This window comes from Pongo pygmaeus, chromosome 14, assembly GCF_028885625.2.
Source record: "Pongo pygmaeus isolate AG05252 chromosome 14, NHGRI_mPonPyg2-v2.0_pri, whole genome shotgun sequence".
Lineage (NCBI taxonomy): Eukaryota > Metazoa > Chordata > Mammalia > Primates > Hominidae > Pongo > Pongo pygmaeus.
Window position 1 is genome coordinate 46,217,103 of NC_072387.2, and position 16,888 is coordinate 46,233,990.

The window sequence follows — 16,888 nt, forward strand, 5'->3', positions numbered from 1 at the left end:
TGAAGGAAGAGGTTGGTGGGATCTGACCATTGTAAATCTCTAATCCAAGTTTCCCCGGCCACGTTGCAAGTCAAGAACCACAAATAAGACGGCAGCCGGAGGGTAGGGCGTGGTCGGGGGAGGAAGAGAAGTTCAGATATCAAAATTGAGATGCCATCCTAGGCCATGCTAGTTATGAGGATGTTTTTGCAGGGGATTTCATTGAATTCCTCCTGCCCAGGGTCAGAAGAGAGCAGTGGGAAGATGTCAAGACTGAGTGAACCAGTCAGGCCAAGAAACTGCTGCTTAGGAATACAGGATCAAGAAGGAGCTGGAAGCCTGGCGAAATGGCTCATGCCTGTAATCCCCACACTTTGGGAGGCCGTGGTGGGTAGATCCCTTGAGGTTAGGAGTTCAAGACTCAGCCTGGCCAACATGGTGAAACCCTATCTCTACTAAAAATACAAAAATTAGCTGGGCGTGGTGGTGGGTGCCTGTATGCCCCAGCTACTCGGGAGGCTGAAGCAGGAGAATCACTTGAACCCTGGAGGCAGAGGTTGCAGTGAGCCGAGATCATACCACTGTACTCCAGCCTGGGCAACTGAGCAAAACTCTGCCTTAAAAAAAAAATTGTGTTTTCTTTAAGATCCATGGTTGTATCAAATCTATTTCTGAAAAAAATGAGGTATCAATGGCTGACATTTAAAAATTATGTGCAAATAAAAAGATGATGAATAATTAAAATGAAGTTTTAAATATTGGGGCTAAGATAAAACAGATGTAGAATTAAACCAACAGGAGCATTTTAGCTGTAAGTGATTTTGTTCAAGTGATATTATTGAATTTTTGGTACTTGAGAAATTACTATCCTCTCTTATAGTATACACGATTCTATGACAGCTCATGAATAAGGTATGGCTTTTAAAGTCACCTACAAAATGACTGTGTATTCAAACGTGGCTACTGTATGCAGGAAAATCACTTCACTTATTAATTCACCTACTAGTTAACCGTCTGTTTGTCACAGTGGGAAGGAAATGGGACAGATATATAGAGGAATAACCTATGAGAGCTGTGTGACCATCAAACACAGTGCCCATGAAGCTGTGTGCTGTTAGCAAAGCCCGTTATGAGAATAACTGAGAGACTTGACAATAGACACTGTCTGTTGCTCATCCAGCCATAAGGGCACAGAGAGTTTTGTGTGCATGGCAGTAATGGCTAGATTAGTCTTAGATTTCCATTTGCACTATTTTTAGATGCTTAAGTTTTTGTGTAGGAAACTAGAGAATGAAAGAGATACATAAATGGACTTTAGTACCTGGAAAACACATGAGGAAATATTGAAACCTACTTGAATTTTCCAACATGAGTGGTTTTACACATGTTCTATCTTTTAATATACTTGTAAGATTTCATAGTATATAGGTTACCTTTTTAAATTCTACATCTAAAAAAATAGTATCTATTGCTTTCTTTCGCATGAAGTCATTTAGAAGAAAAGATTATTTTACTGAAATTTGAAATAAATGTGCCCGGTATTCTTTTTCCTGTCAGAAGTTTTCATTTCTATTCAAAGCCCTGTTAATTCTGTTTTCTGCATTAAGCATAATTTTAATTCCCCATTTTCTTTACAACCATTTGTTATAGGTTTTTCAAGTTTGCGATGCGGTGCACTCTAAATGCTGTACAATATTACCAGTAGAAATGTCTATTAGACTTACGTTGAAAATGCATTATTCTGCTTTTCACATCTTATGCCTTTGCAGGTTAACCCTTTCGTTTCTTCATAATAGAAGTACAATTGATTTAGGCCATTTGCAAATGCTAGCAACACAAGGCAGTATATGAATAGAAACTTCAAAATGTCCAGGAGCATTCTTCCCAGAGATATTTGCAGAGGTCCCAGGTGAGAATTTGCAGTAAACAATGAGATCAGACGCAGAGAACTGAAGATGTTTGCAATAGCAAATAAAGCCTCTGCCACCAGAGTGGGATGCCACATGTCCCATGATTCTCGTGGATTAAGGGCACTGTACTGGAGAAAACAGAGAAACAAAGGGAAAGTAAAACAAACACACGCATATAAATAGATCAAGATCAGACCAGAAGGAAACGATTAAATTTTGAACAAAATAATTGATGACTTTGTTTTTGATTTTTGAACACACTTGCCAATTCTAGAGGAACACATGTAGGATACAAATTACATATAAATGAGTAGAAGTAGTGGTCTGTTGCTATGGAAACAGAAGTGACCAATATGGGCAAAGACCATCAGTGCTTCCTCTCTGCTATGTCCTAAATGTAAATACAACCTAACTTACAAATCGTCCCGGCAGTCGCTGAATTGCTAATTTTTTACATTTAATATGTAGGAAATATAACATTTATCTGAATGTTCCTTAAGTAGGTAAAATATGTGATTTGAGAAAAAAATTGCTACTGTAAACTTTGACCAGCAATTATTTAAAAAGTAAGCAGGTTAATTAAAATGTCAGATTTGAATTATCCTGCTATTAAAACATATAAAAAGCAAAATAAAACTTAACTGTGTACTATCTAGGTAAATTTGTATCCCTTTTAAAAAAGGGTCAAGGCCTGGCGCGGTGGCTTATGCCTGTAATCCCAGCACTTTGGGAGGCCAAAGCGGGAGAATTACCTGAGGTCAGGAGTTTGCGACCAGCCTGACCAATATGGAGAAACCCCATCTCTACTAAAAATACAAAAAATAGCCAGGTGGGGTGGCGGGCACCTGTAATCCCAGCTATTAGGGAGGCTGAGGCAGGAGAATCACTTGAACTCGGGAGACTGAGGTTGTGGTGAGCTGAGATCACGCCATTGCACTCCATCCTGGGCAATAAGAGTGAAACTCCGTCTCAAAAAAAAAAAGAAAAAAAAAGGGTCAAATATGCTCTTTGAAATATTGCAGTATGAAAATCTGTAATTAAATCTCTATTAGAACTGAACAATAAATTGAATTATTTGGTTCATACACATCACTGAAAAATATATCTAGACAACCAAGATTTTTTTCCAATGAAAAGAAAGTTAGTGCTACTCTGTCAGAGTCCCATAGAATGTTTTTTATTCTTTGTATAGCACATTTTACATCAAAGACCTTTACAAATGTGAATCAATTAATTCTTGAAACTAATAGATAGTATTTTTTAATCTCTCTGGGGAGAAAATGTATTATAGGCTCCTGATCTTATTCAACACTCAGACTCTTGCTTGACTGGCAGTGTAAAACAATCAAGTTTGAACTAGAAGAAAATTATTTTCTATTTTCAAATCTTGATAAATGTTCTTGAACATTCCCACACATAGCTTCTGCATAAAATAGCTAATTACTGAAGACGTAAAAAAAAAGTTAAGATGTTTTTCCCTTTCATCATGACAAGTGTCAGAGTGAAACTTGGATACTAAACATTACCTAATTCTCTGCTCTTAGTCTCGCTATGTATGATGCCACCTTTTCCTTCAAAGACCAAGATCACATTGTCCTTTCTTTCCTCACTTCTCTCTTAAAAGAGACACATATTTAAGTCCGTAAATATTGATAGCCGTCCCCCTATAATTGATAGCTAATTCTATCAGCTATACAATTAGCTCATAAATATTTATAGTTGAGAAATATCCTCCTATGTTGATAGCTAATTAAATTTCTCTTCATTTAACCTAATATAGCTCAGGACTATATTTTAAAATATACAAAAATGAAACAAGAAGTATTCTTAATAATGCAATCATTTTCTTGAACTTCTTAGAGCATTTAACACAATGCCCTGAATATCGTGGGTGCTCGAGAAATATTCTCTCCTGTCAAGTATTCATAGTCCAGTGAGGCAGACAGGCACAACTAATTATAATAAAAACACTCTAAGAGATTAACACAAAGTGCGGTGGGAATAGGGAAGAGGAAGTGATTAATTCTGTCTGGGGCTTTTGAGGCTAGGAATGGTTAGAGATGATGTGTTGTCAAAGCTTTAAAAGTCCTTCAAATCTAGGAAAGATGCTATGCATTGCTTTAGGTTTAACATCCAGGTCAGCTGGATGTGGATCCATCATCACATTATGACTGGGTCAAGCTCTATTATGGACCTACTCTGAAAAGAGCCCTTCTTGGTAAATTATCTCAGCTGAGACTAAAAAAAAAAAAAAAAAAAAAAAAAAAATCGTTAAGAGGAAGGTTTTCCATTTTTACAGATTCTGCCCCAGTGTGATTATTTAAGTTGATTTCAGAGTCTAGCACTTCTAGTCATGGCCAGGAAAAAATGCTGCATGAATATATTCACTTTATGCAAGGTCAAGGCTTTAGGCAAAACATTGCTGGCATCTGGGTTAAAGGATGTTTGAATGGCAAACAACCACTGGAAGTTAAAGATGGAGACCTCCTGAGAAACTTAGGATCATCTTCCCAGAAGCTATGTGCTTACACTCTCAGAATAATAAACCTAGGGACCTTTGCCTCCCCAGAGACAATTTATTTGCTTTAGAAAGTTGAAGTCTTTCTCTTTTCTTCTCCAGGGGAAAGACAGGCAGCTGGCTCAGCTGCACGGTATGAGTTCTGAGACACATATTTTCCAAGCTCCTCTCCTGTGATACAAACCCTTGTATACACAGGGTACATCTGGCTATTAGGTCCCCGACTGGGGACTGGGGCATGGGGAACCAGTGCTAAGTTTGCTATGTAAGTAAATAATTTATCTGTTCTCTGATCCAAAAAACCTCATTTCCTGTCACTGATTAAGAGACATAAATATGAAGTAATTATCTCTTGATTTTATTCTTCTTAAATTCTGCTTTTTGAAATTTTTATCCCATCCTTCACATAGACATTTTCTTAAGTTTTTAACTATAGTCATCATTTAACAAAGTGATTTTTATAATTACAAATTGTAATATTCTTTGAATTTGTAGCGAATAATTGTAATTCTTCAATCAGTCAATAGATTTTCCACACCTATTCTTAGGAATTAAAATATTAATTTGAATTTTAAAAAATTTCTTTGGCTCTGCTATTTAAGAGCAATTTATAAAACCTACCTTCACTTTTCATCTTTGCGTATTTGTCTTTGAGTGGCCTCTTCTCAGTCTCCTTGGGAAGGTCCTCAATCTCATCTGCCCCTTAAAAGTTGAGTTCACTTTTCAAGCCTCCTCTCTTCTCATTCTACCCATTCTCCCTGGATGTTTTTCAGGATTTTAACTCTCAATGATTATTCTCAAGTATACATCTCCAGCTGAGACTTCTCACCTAACAGCCCTATTCTGCATTGTACTGTCTGGTTGACTCTTCCACTTGGATATCTCACAGGCATCTCAAACTCACAGATCGAAAGTGTAACTCACCACCTTTGCATCCTCAAACTCTTTCTCCATTTACCCCTTCTGATCTTATGAATGACAACAGGTCACCAAGTCAGAATTTGAGGTTCCTCCTAGAATCTTTTTGTCTAAAATCCCAGCATCTAAACCCGAATCTTATGTAGGTTGCTTCCTTCTCTTCATCAGTACCCTCACAGTTTTAAAATAGTACTTCTTATTTCTCAGACATAACTGCAGCACCTTCCTCACTGCTCTCCCTGCCTTAAGTCTTATGTCCTCCATCATCTATGTATCTCCTCAAGGATCTTGTTTTTTGAGACGTAGTCTTGCTCTGTCGCCCAGGCTGGAGTGCAGTGCCACAATCTCGGCTCACTGCAACCTCCGTCTCTTGGGTTCAAGCACTTTTCCTACCTCAGCCTCCTGAGTAGCTGGGATTACAGGCGCCCACCACCATGCCCAGCTAATTTTTACATTTTTAGTAGAGACGGGGTTTCACCACAATTGGCCAGGCTGGTCTTGAACTCCTGACCTCAGGTGATCTGCCCGCCTGGGCCTCACAAAGTGCTGGGATTCAGGCATTAGCCATGGCACCCAGCCCTCCTCCAGAATCTTTTAAATAACCCAACCAGCCCATGTCACATATTATTTAATGTTCTTCAATCACAACATTGTCCTTGAGATGAGCTTCTGATTTTTCAACATGCTACATAAAGCCTCTGTGTTCTGACTTCTTTTAAAGATTTAACTGCCATTTGGCCCTAATTAGACACCTAATGTTTTGGCTCAAACTTTCACTACTGGTAATTCCTCAAATTAGTCACACATTCTTACCAAAATGCTTTTCCATGAACATTGTACCATTTTTCTAGGATGAATTTAAATTCCAATTATTTTGTTATTCATTCATCAAGTATACATGAGTGTGCCTGCTCTGTGTCAGGCACTATCTTCGGGGTTCATGGTAGTGATCAAGGAAGATGCCATACGGGTTTACAACATGGTGAAGTCATACATTAATCAATCCATGCTAATCCTTTACTCCGACTGCAGATGCATGGACACTAGGATCCTGCTGATCAGAGCTGACAGCTCCGTGTTGTAAAGTAATCCTTTAGAAAGAAATCAAGAACTATTTTAAACACACATAGGTTTTCTAGGATCATTAATTCCTGTATTCCTCCTTCTCTCAATTATTTGTTTTCAGTCTGTATGTACCCTAGTTCGGTTTTGCCCCAAGCCTTTATTTCTATTCAGATTCCTTTGAAAGAGAATTGCTTACTTCTCAGACCTATATAATAGAGAGGTACTTTTGGATTACTTGTCAGATTCTTATGCAGGGAGCTTTGTCTAAGGCATTTTTAGGTGCTGAACATCTAGTAGAGTGCTTTATATATGATAGGAACTCAAAAAGCACTCTGGGGAGAAGAATTACAGACATATTCAAAAACAAAGTGGTTAGAGAGTATGGATCATTTTTATAAATGTATCTTGACACAGATGTAACACAGAGGATTTGGGAACAGTGAGACGAGTATGAAAGGATGAGATGAGTTGGAGCCAAGTCATGAAGAGTTTAGCACGAGTGTTAAGAGAGAAAGATGAACTGAATCATAATATTGGATCAGAAGTTTATTGAATGTAGGAAAATATGTTAGGTTATCTTGATATCTTCTGTAGTCTCTGATGCATGCTTGTGAATGTCAAGTAATAAATAGAAATGAGTAAAAATTAAATTAATATGAAATAAAAATATTGGTCAGTGAGATTAAATAAGAAACATATATTGGTTTTAATGTGTGCTTTACATGGTGAAGTCTTTTCCCTTTCTAGAAATTTATCAGATAATTAAGTAGTGAAAGACCAAAAAGACCAGTGTTTATACTGGCATATTATTTTCTCTTCAAGTACATAATTCTGATTAAACAACTAAGATTCAAATCTTTATAGCTTTCTTCCATAAAACTAAAGAATATCTTAGACAATCCCACACTTTGGGGAGTAGACTAAAGTTACATCATTTATAAAATAGAAAAAACACTTGCCCCTTTTCTAGTTAATAAGAGATGGGATCTATGAGACATGCAGTTAGAACTATTTAGAAGAATGGTGCTATAAAGAAAAGCCACAGTGATGGTTAAAACAAATCTTCTTATTAATAAAAATTTTGATTTTTGAAAATATTATTTAAATTACACAGTGATAAAGGTATTAAAATCTAATCATTTCTGCCAAACTTGAAGATAAATATGAGAAGCGTTACATACAGAAAAGGGGCTGGATAATATCTAGAAATAAACCAGCCCTAATGAAACTGAAGTAACATTTTATAATTGTGGTCCCCAGGCATCAACAAGCTCCAAATTAACTAATACTTCATACACAGTGAAAAGAGAAAATGATTGACATACTTTCCTCCAGAGGATTAGGAGCAATTTTTAAAAAATTTATAACCCATGAGGTTTAAATGCTAATAAATGAAGATATTCAAGAAAACACCACAAAACTTTGCATGTAAAATGGATAATATTGAAGTCATACATATTTTTATGCTCTGTCTTTGCACGTTATAATACTGTTGCATTGTATATAAAAATTGAGAGCAAATACTGCGTTTTTATATTAGGTTCTATTCTATGGCATTAAATGTTTATTGATTTAGTCTTCAGAAACATTCTATTATGTTTGATTGTTATTATTGTTTTACAGCAGAGAAATTTGAGGCACAGATTCAGTAACTTGCTCCAAATCACATAGGTAGGAAGTGATGTAAGTGGTAGTCACGGCAATTCCACGGCCTTGGTTAGAAGGGCTGTTTTGTGTGCATTTTAAAGAAAGATCTTTCTTGCAAGTAGATGGATTGCAAAAGTATGAATGTCATGAACTGAATTGCATCTCCCCAGATTGAGCCCCCCAGTGTGGTGGTATTTGGAGATGGTATTTTTGGGAGGTAATTAGGTTTAGATGAGGTCATGAGGGTGGGCTTTCATGATGAGATTAGTGTCCTTATAAGGAGACACACCAAAGTTTGCATTGTCTCCCAACCTCTTACGCCCCACCTCCACCAGGTGAATGTGACCAACCTTCTATAAGTCAGTGAGAGAGACCTCACCAGAAACCAACCACGCTGGAACCTTGATCTCAGGCTTCCAGTCTCTGTAATTGCAAGAAATAAATTTCTGTTGTTTAAGCCACCCAATCTATGGTATTCTATTGTGACAAGCCGATGTGACTAATACAATGGAGAAATTAAACAAGGTTGGCCCCTAAGACAGATGTTTCTAAAAGGTTCTCTTTCTGAAAAGAACAATTATAACAAGATTTTCTTTTTTTGTAGGATGATACAGTTTTTTTTGGTCCAGTTCCATGACTTAACCAAAAGGACCTATGAATGGACTTTGTTCCTGTTCAGGAATCCTCAGATAGGAGGTAGAACCTACACAATCCCAGCAGAGGTCCTAGTCATAACACTGGTAATCCCGTCTGAAGCAAAAGAGGTGAATCTATTATTTACTAAGGAGAATTATTAGCATGATTTAATCTACCTCATATTTCATAATTACTAAATCACATATCTTCCAGATCTTACTACCTAAATTTGTTCAAGTCCAATCTTCTATCATCTTCTCCTATGTTCACTGCTCTATTTCAGGCAATCATCATCATTTGAACCATTCCCTACATAAATGTCCTAAATGGATCCTTATAATTTATAGGGTAAAATTCAAGCCCGATAGCAAGATGTGGAAAGTCCTTCTCACCTTCTCCCTGCCCACATTTTTAGGATCATCCAAAATAGATATTGAGCTCTGCTTGTTAAACACTCTGATTTTTGCATATTGTGCCTTTTCTGTCTTGAATGCTCATGCATGTTCATGATCATGATAGATATCCACTTGTACTGTCCTCTGTATAATTCCAGGTCATTACAGAAAAGTTCAGTTCCTTCTGTCATGTTACAGTAGCCCCTCTTATAGACCTTACTGCATTGTAAGATCCTTGTTTACATGCATTTGTCTTTCATCTACCTGACTGTGATCCACTTGAAGGCAAGAGCTACCTCTTGGGCAGATTCGCATTTTCAGCAACCAGATCAAAAGCTGTTTCTTAGTGTGCTCCAATAAATGCTTATTGATTTAATTAGCTTCTTGATTCACATAATAGCTGTTTGCTTTATCTACAACAGACTCTATTTTTCATGCAAATAACCTACCTGTTCTTAAAATAATAATTTATAAGTTATTACAAATTAGCCTGAAAAAAATTGAATGATAGAAAAAATGTAAGGTAAGGAAGGACAAATCAGAAAGTCAGAGTGACATCACAGGCTCCCACAGTAAGTACTCTTTTGATTATTATCATCATCTTACAGGTAATAAAATTGAGACCTACATTCAATAACTTGCCCCATACCATACAGATTGAACATGGTGAAGGCAAGTGTGGACCTAGAGCTCAAACTCTTTTTAAACTAAAATAAAGCAAATGAGGAGACACATTAAGGATCTTACAAAAGGAAAGTCTAGTGGACTCATAGTATATGAGGAAGAAAGCAAAGACAAAAGTAAAAAAAAAAGAAAAAACTAATTTAGCATGCTTATTCTGTAATAGGCACTTTAAACACATCGACTCATTTACTTCTCATGCCGACAGCATAAGGTAGAAATTATTCTTTTTCTTATTTTATGGATGAGACAAATAGAGGTGAAGAAACAGGCTCAAGGTCACCCACCTAGTAAGTGATGGAGGAAAGGAGCACAAAAACTGTGACTCCACAGTGCATGCCAATGAATACATGAACCCAAATCAAAAACATGCATTGTGCTAAATGCAAATCCTTCAGAAAGGACATGTCGTAATTTATATTTCCAATTATAGCTGAACTCCTATGACCATATATTAACAAACTATGTATTTTTTGAAGACTTAACATTCCTTAGGTCGTCTTCATCTGCAGTAATTACTGTGCACTGCTCCACATCCCGTTTCTCCCTCTGCCCCCTCCTTTTCATCACTGGGGGTGAGTGAGTTTAATTCTAAACATAAAGAACAATGTTTAGATTTTAATGGTAAAATAGATTTTGCCAGTGTAGAATTTACAACTTTTTAACTAAATTAAAATCCCACATCTAAAAGTCTTGAGGCAAAACATCTACAAATATCCGTTAATCTATGTAAGCATACTCACTACATACCAGAGTTCTTATATATGAAAAAATACATGTACTATACATAACCATCACACAAATGTAATAAATACAAACATGATATAGCTTAGTTTAAATATTGTCTAAATAAATGTATAACAGCAGTTTCTTTTGGACTCAATCTCACACTTCTCTGAGCTGTAGAACAGGTCTATACAATGCAATGTTCTTCACAGTGTCTTCCTTAGATCAACTGTATCAGTATCAACTGAGAGTTTGTTAGAAATGCAAATTTGGACTTTGTCGTAGTACATGTAACTTAAATCTGATGACGAAGAAAATGAACCTGAGTTTTAGCAAGCCCTCCTTATGATTCTTATCCACCTAGAAATTTGACAAGAACTGCTATTGTGATATAATCCCAGAATTTCATGACAGCACAAAACCACAAAAAACTACATATGTTACTTTTAGAAGTAGGTCTAAACAATCTTATGTATACATCCAAGGATCATGACAGAAGAAGGGGACTGGAGAGTTAGGCGCTTAATCACAGACTGCCTGCCTCTTACAGAGATGCATAATCTCCTTTGGTTAAAAGAGTACCTTCTGCTGTCTTAAACTTTTCAAGGTCATTAACCTCAATGCATTAATAAAATTACCAAATTATGTTTTCATTTTAAAATATACTTGCTTTCCATAAAATTGATAGAAATTGCTTTCCCATAGTATTTCGGTGAGCACTGGTAGCATGTTAATGGAAAACTGTGGCCTTTCCAACTTCAGACAATTTTTTTTTATTATTTTACTTTAAGTTCTAGGGTACATGTGCACAATGTGCAGGTTTGTTACATAGATATACATGTGCCATGTTGGTGTGCTGCACCTGTTAACTTGTCATTTACATTAGGTATATCTCCTAATGCTATCCTTCCTCCCTCTCCCAACCCCATGATAGGCCCCGGCGTGTGATGTTCCCCACCCTGTGTCCACGTGTTCTCATTGTTCAATTCCCACCTATGAGTGAGAACATGTGGTGTTTGGTTTTCTGTCCTTGCGATAGTTTGCTCAGAATGATGGTTTCCAGCTTCATCCATGTCCCTACAAAGGACATGAACTCATCTTTTTTTATGGCTGCATCCAACTTCAGACAGTTTTGATTCTGTCATACCTGAAGGTTTCCCGCAGAAGCATAAGGCATTATTTTAAGAACTAGGCTAAATGAACAAAAGTTTATCTATGTGTTAGAATTTTCTAGTTCAGATTATTAAATTGAATGCATTATTTATGTCACACTCAATTAGATATTCTGTATTTTTTTTTTTACCAATTAACTAGTCATTTTGAAACTTTTTTTTTTTAAAGAGAAAAGGAAAGGGGGAAAAGGAAAATCAGTGAAGGAGAGAATATAATCCTCTGGGTTGAAAGAAACCCAACAAAGTACAAAATAATCCCAATTGTCATGACAGAACAAAAATGTTTTATGCAAATTATGAGGTTGGGATAAGATTGATGGTGTACAAAATCTGGGGGAGTAATGAGTGTGTGAGATTTCAGGCACTGTCATGTTGAATGGGATGAGGAGAAAGAAATTATATTCTGCTCTAATTATATCAAATTGTATTAGTTTATACTGAAATAATAATTTCAATGCTTTGAAAGAGTAATATTTTGATCTGTCTATGAAATTTTATCTATTAGTTATAACTGAAGAAAATAGATTTGGGTTGCCAAAATTTAAACAGTGTTTGAAGTAGAATTTCTTTAGAAATAGAAAGGATTAAAAACTAGAGCAGTTACTGTGAATAATTTTGAGACATCATTCTACTTAGTAGATGCAAGGGAATTGGGTGATAACTTCTACTTATAAAAACTTGTTTTGTGATTAAAGCTTATGCATTTATTTATGCATTTTTATCCCTATATATCTATCAATAAAACCATGAGCTGATGAATAAGACATCTGGAAAAAGCTCTAGGTAACTTTATTAATAAAATTAATATCAATTGAAAGTATATCATTAATAATCAGAACATATGCTTTACCAACAACATAAATAGTAGTTACCTTTACAAATGCAACAATTTTCAAGGAGATTGTTGCTAAATATAAGGAGTTCATTACAAAGTCCATTAGATTCCACCAATCATGGATGTAGTCCTGAAGTCCGCCATCCCACATCTGTTTAATTTCTCCCCATATGAAGCCTGCAATTATAGAAAGATTCATTATAAGTATGATTTCAATAGAATCACTAAAAAAGCAATATACAATTTAACAATTATAGATCTCAAAGCTGCAAGAGACCACATTGTTACACTAGATGCAACATCTATTTTTTATAGGTAATAACACTGAGTCCCAGCCATATTTTAAGGCTTTCAGATACTAAGCTAATTCTAGAAGATGTTGTTAGGACAGCCTCACTTTCTTTTATCCATTTGATAAATTCATAAGGATAAGTAGTTTTTGAATTATATTGTAGCTCCTTTATAACTATTTATTTCCCTTGGAAAATAACATTTTCTTAAAAGCAAATGTCTTGACATATATTTTTCTCCCGAGTCAAAATGACTCAAAGATCATGAAACTCAGTGTATCTAGCAATCATAACTGGTTTCAGACAATTAGTGGAGTATCTTGTTGTATTTCTTTAAGCAGTTAGTGCCTTCAGAGACCAGACTTTAATCTTGAGAAGTGATGGTTATAGCATTCATGATAATTCATTAAAATACTTTATATGTAGCAATAGCTTTAAAGCTATATCCAGAAAAAATGTATTTTTAATTTTTAATAGGAAATGCTTTATTTTCAAGTTCTATGAAGTACTTACAAAATATTAGTGTAGGTTATTATTTTATTTCCATTATCTTATTAAAATTTTATAATTCTGTATTTAGAGCCTAATGATGAGAAAGAGAGATATCAAAATATCTAGATTCAGTAAATATTAAAAGGGTAAATATGATGTCATAACTACATTAACACAAACAGTGAGAATTCTTTAGGATAATATTCTGAAACATGAAATTTAGAGTTGAAGATCTTCCTAGGATGTAGAAAGTTGGAAAAGTATTATCCCTACAGTGACTCAAGAAAAAGTGAAATTAGCTATAAAAATCATAATTTTCCAAGCATGCATCAGAGAGATGAGAGATCAAGGAATCTAAACTTTAAAATATAAGCACGTTCCTCTAAAGCAACCATGTTGTGAGACTTAGCTCACCTGCGGCAGAGTATGCAAGGAAGAGACACTGGCACCATCCAAGAGACCTGACTGTGAGGTAGCAGGAGAGACTAGAATCCCTGGGAGCCACAGTCACAAGGAAAATTTCTACCCTCTTGTATGCTCTTCTTCATGGGCCCTATCCACAACTCAAGAGAAATATTATAGTGCAAGCCTGGGGAGAAAAGAGGCTGCTTCTGTGGGAGAGGCACAGAGTCCTAAGGAGCAAAACACTTTAGCCTTGTGGAAGAGACAGAAAGCACTCCTGGGCCTCAGGTTTACAGCAATAGCATTAGAGCAGGGGCAGGAAAAACTTTCCTGTACATAAGCTGCCATGTTTGCCATGAAAAGGAGGGCATCGATCATGGAGAAAGTTCCATCCCTAGCACTCAGATATAGGCCTGCCTAAGTCTGACCTTGGATGAGGACATCAGAGAGTTTTCCTGCCCTCTATCACGAGGCCAACAAACACCAGGGAACAATCAGCAACTGACAATCACTGGAGGAAGGGCCTCTGAGGCATAGATGCACAGGGAAGGTCAAAAGCTGTAGGTGGAGAAGGAACACTGAGAATAATCTTTTCCACCCTAAGCTGTGGCATATGATGCACTGAAACTAACGGTAGCAACAACAAAACCCAAGCCCAACTCAACTCCTGACTTATTGCTTCAAACCTCTACACTAACACAGAAGAGAAAAGGCATGTACATTTTCAGGCATAAAGGCTGTGTACGTCTGTGGCTAGTCTTCTGCATAGGTGGAATGAATAACTTTCCAATACACACGTACACATACGTACCCACACACACCAAACCATGATGCATCATATTCAAACTGTCAAAAACAAAAGATAAAGAAAAAAATACCTAAAGCAGCCAAGAAAAAAAAAAAGGAAAAAAGAGAGACATTTTGCTTACAAAGGAAGAAAAGTAAGACTGACAGCAACCTTCCGGGTGTAAAAAATGTATACAAGGCAATGGAGTAGTAACATCTTTTTTTTTTTTTTTTTTTTTTTTTAGATGGAGTCTCGCTTTGTTGCCAGGCTGGAGTGCAGTAGCGTGATCTCGGCCCACTGCAATCTCCGCCTCCTGGATTAAAATGATTTCCCTGCCTCAGCCTCCCTAGTAGCTGGGACTACGGGCCCGCACCACCCCATCTGGCTAATTTTTTGTATTTTAGTAGAGACGGGGTGTCATCATATTGGCCAGGATGGTCTCGATCTCCTGACCTCGTGATCCGCCCGCCTCAGCCTCCCAAAGTGCTGGGATTACAGGCAGGAGCCACCGTGCCCAGCCTGAAGTAACATCTTTAAAGTGCTGAAAGAAAAAGAATAAAAGTTAACCCAGGATTCTATGTGCAACACAAATAGCTCTAAGAAATACTTACTAAAGACTTTTTCTTCAAACAATCAAAATCTGAGACAATTTATTCCTGTCAGATCTACACTAAAAGACATACTAAAAGGATATTTTTAAGGCAGAAGGTGTATAATATTGGACAGAAAGTTAGATTTATTTTTAAAAATGAAGATTTATGTCCAGAAATGTGTGTGTGTATATATATATGTTATACATATAAAATAAAAAATATATATATTTATTTTTATTTAAAAGTTTTCTAACATATAATTGACTGCCTAAGTAAAAACTGTAGCAATATATTGTAATTTTCAACATGGGTAAAAGTAAAAGGTGTAATGACATTAGCACAGAAGATGAGAGAGGGGAATTACAAGCCTCCCGTCATAAGGTTCTTATACTACACATAAAGCAGAATAATATTTTTGAAGTTAGAATGTAATAAATTAATATTTTATATTGTAAATACTATGGCATCCTTTTAAATATTTTAAAATACATGAGTAGAGAGCAATACATGTAAATAATTAGTGTTATACAAATATTTAATCCAATAACAGGCATAAAAGGAAAAACGCAACGAAGAACAGATAGCAATGGGGGTAGATTTCCAGTTTACCCATATCATAATTATACTCAATGAAATGTCTGATCTAAACACACTAATGAAAATACAGAGATGATCATATACGAAAAAAGTGCAGGCACAACTCTATTGCAATTCATCCATAGAAGTAAAGGAAAAATAAAGATATAACATAAGACAATAATTAAAAGAAAGCTCCCGTGGCTACATTAATATAAAAGTAGATGTAGTTCAGAAGAGGCAACATTACTAGGTATATAGAGGGATATAACATAAAGATAAAAAGGTGAATTTGCTGAGAAGATATAAAAATTCTATGTGTGCTTGCAGTTAACAAAAGAACCTTATAATACAAGATGCCATAACTATTAAAACTGAAATAAGATACGAAGAAAAGTAGAATTATAATTGGAGGTTTCAGCATTCCTCTCTCTGTAACGAACAGAACCAGTAGACAGAAATTTAGTAATGATATAGAAGACCTGAACAACACTATCAACAACGTGAGAACAGCAGAATACACATTTCTTTCTTGTGCACATGGAACATTCACCAAGATAGACCGTACTGTGGACCATAAAACAAACCTCAGCACATTTATATATGTTGAAATCATATTAAGTAAGTTCTATGACTACAACACAAATAAACAACCAATCAATAATTAAATGTACCTAGAAAATCCCCAAATATTTTTCAACTAAACAACACAATTCTATTATCTTTTGGCTCAAATAGGAATACATGATAAGAGTTAAAAATATTTTGAAATGATTGAAAATGAAGATACAACCAAAAACTCTGTGAGGCATCTAGAGCAGTGCTTAGAGGAAATATATAGTTCTGAATGCTTTATCAAAGAAGAATGAGGTGTTCAACTCAGTGATTTCACCTTCAATTAAGACACTATAAAAAGAAGAGCAAGTTTAAACCAAAGCATGCAGAAAGAAGAAACTAACAAAGGTAATAAAAATCAATAAAATCTGAAACATAAAATGAAAGATAAATCAATGAAAACAAAATCTAGTTTTCTTGTGGTCAATAAAACTGATAAAACACTAGTCAGAATGATTGACAAAAAAAGATGATATAAATAATCAATATCAGAAATTAAAGAAGGAACATCAATATAGATCTTATAGATATTATAAGAATAATAAGCAACTAGAATGAATAACTGGATGCTCATACATTTCACAACTTAAATGAGCTTTTTTCCCTGAGACATAAACTTCAAAACTCACTCAAGAGGACATAAAGCAATCT

At 35.7% G+C, this 16,888-nt stretch overlaps 1 protein-coding gene across 4 annotated transcripts in view; it reads right to left on the reverse strand.

Moving 5' to 3' along the window:
* Positions 1-16,888, reverse strand: part of TRPC4 (transient receptor potential cation channel subfamily C member 4) — a 232,133-nt gene that overhangs the window by 25,677 nt on the left and 189,568 nt on the right. For all 4 annotated transcript variants that reach the window (XM_054446873.2, XM_063650766.1, XM_063650765.1 and 1 more), the window contains 2 exons: positions 12,520-12,659; positions 1,704-2,017 (listed from right to left, as the gene is read on the reverse strand). In XM_054446873.2, coding sequence (XP_054302848.2) covers positions 1,704-2,017; positions 12,520-12,659 — 454 coding nt within the window. The remainder of the gene's footprint in view (positions 1-1,703; positions 2,018-12,519; positions 12,660-16,888) is intronic.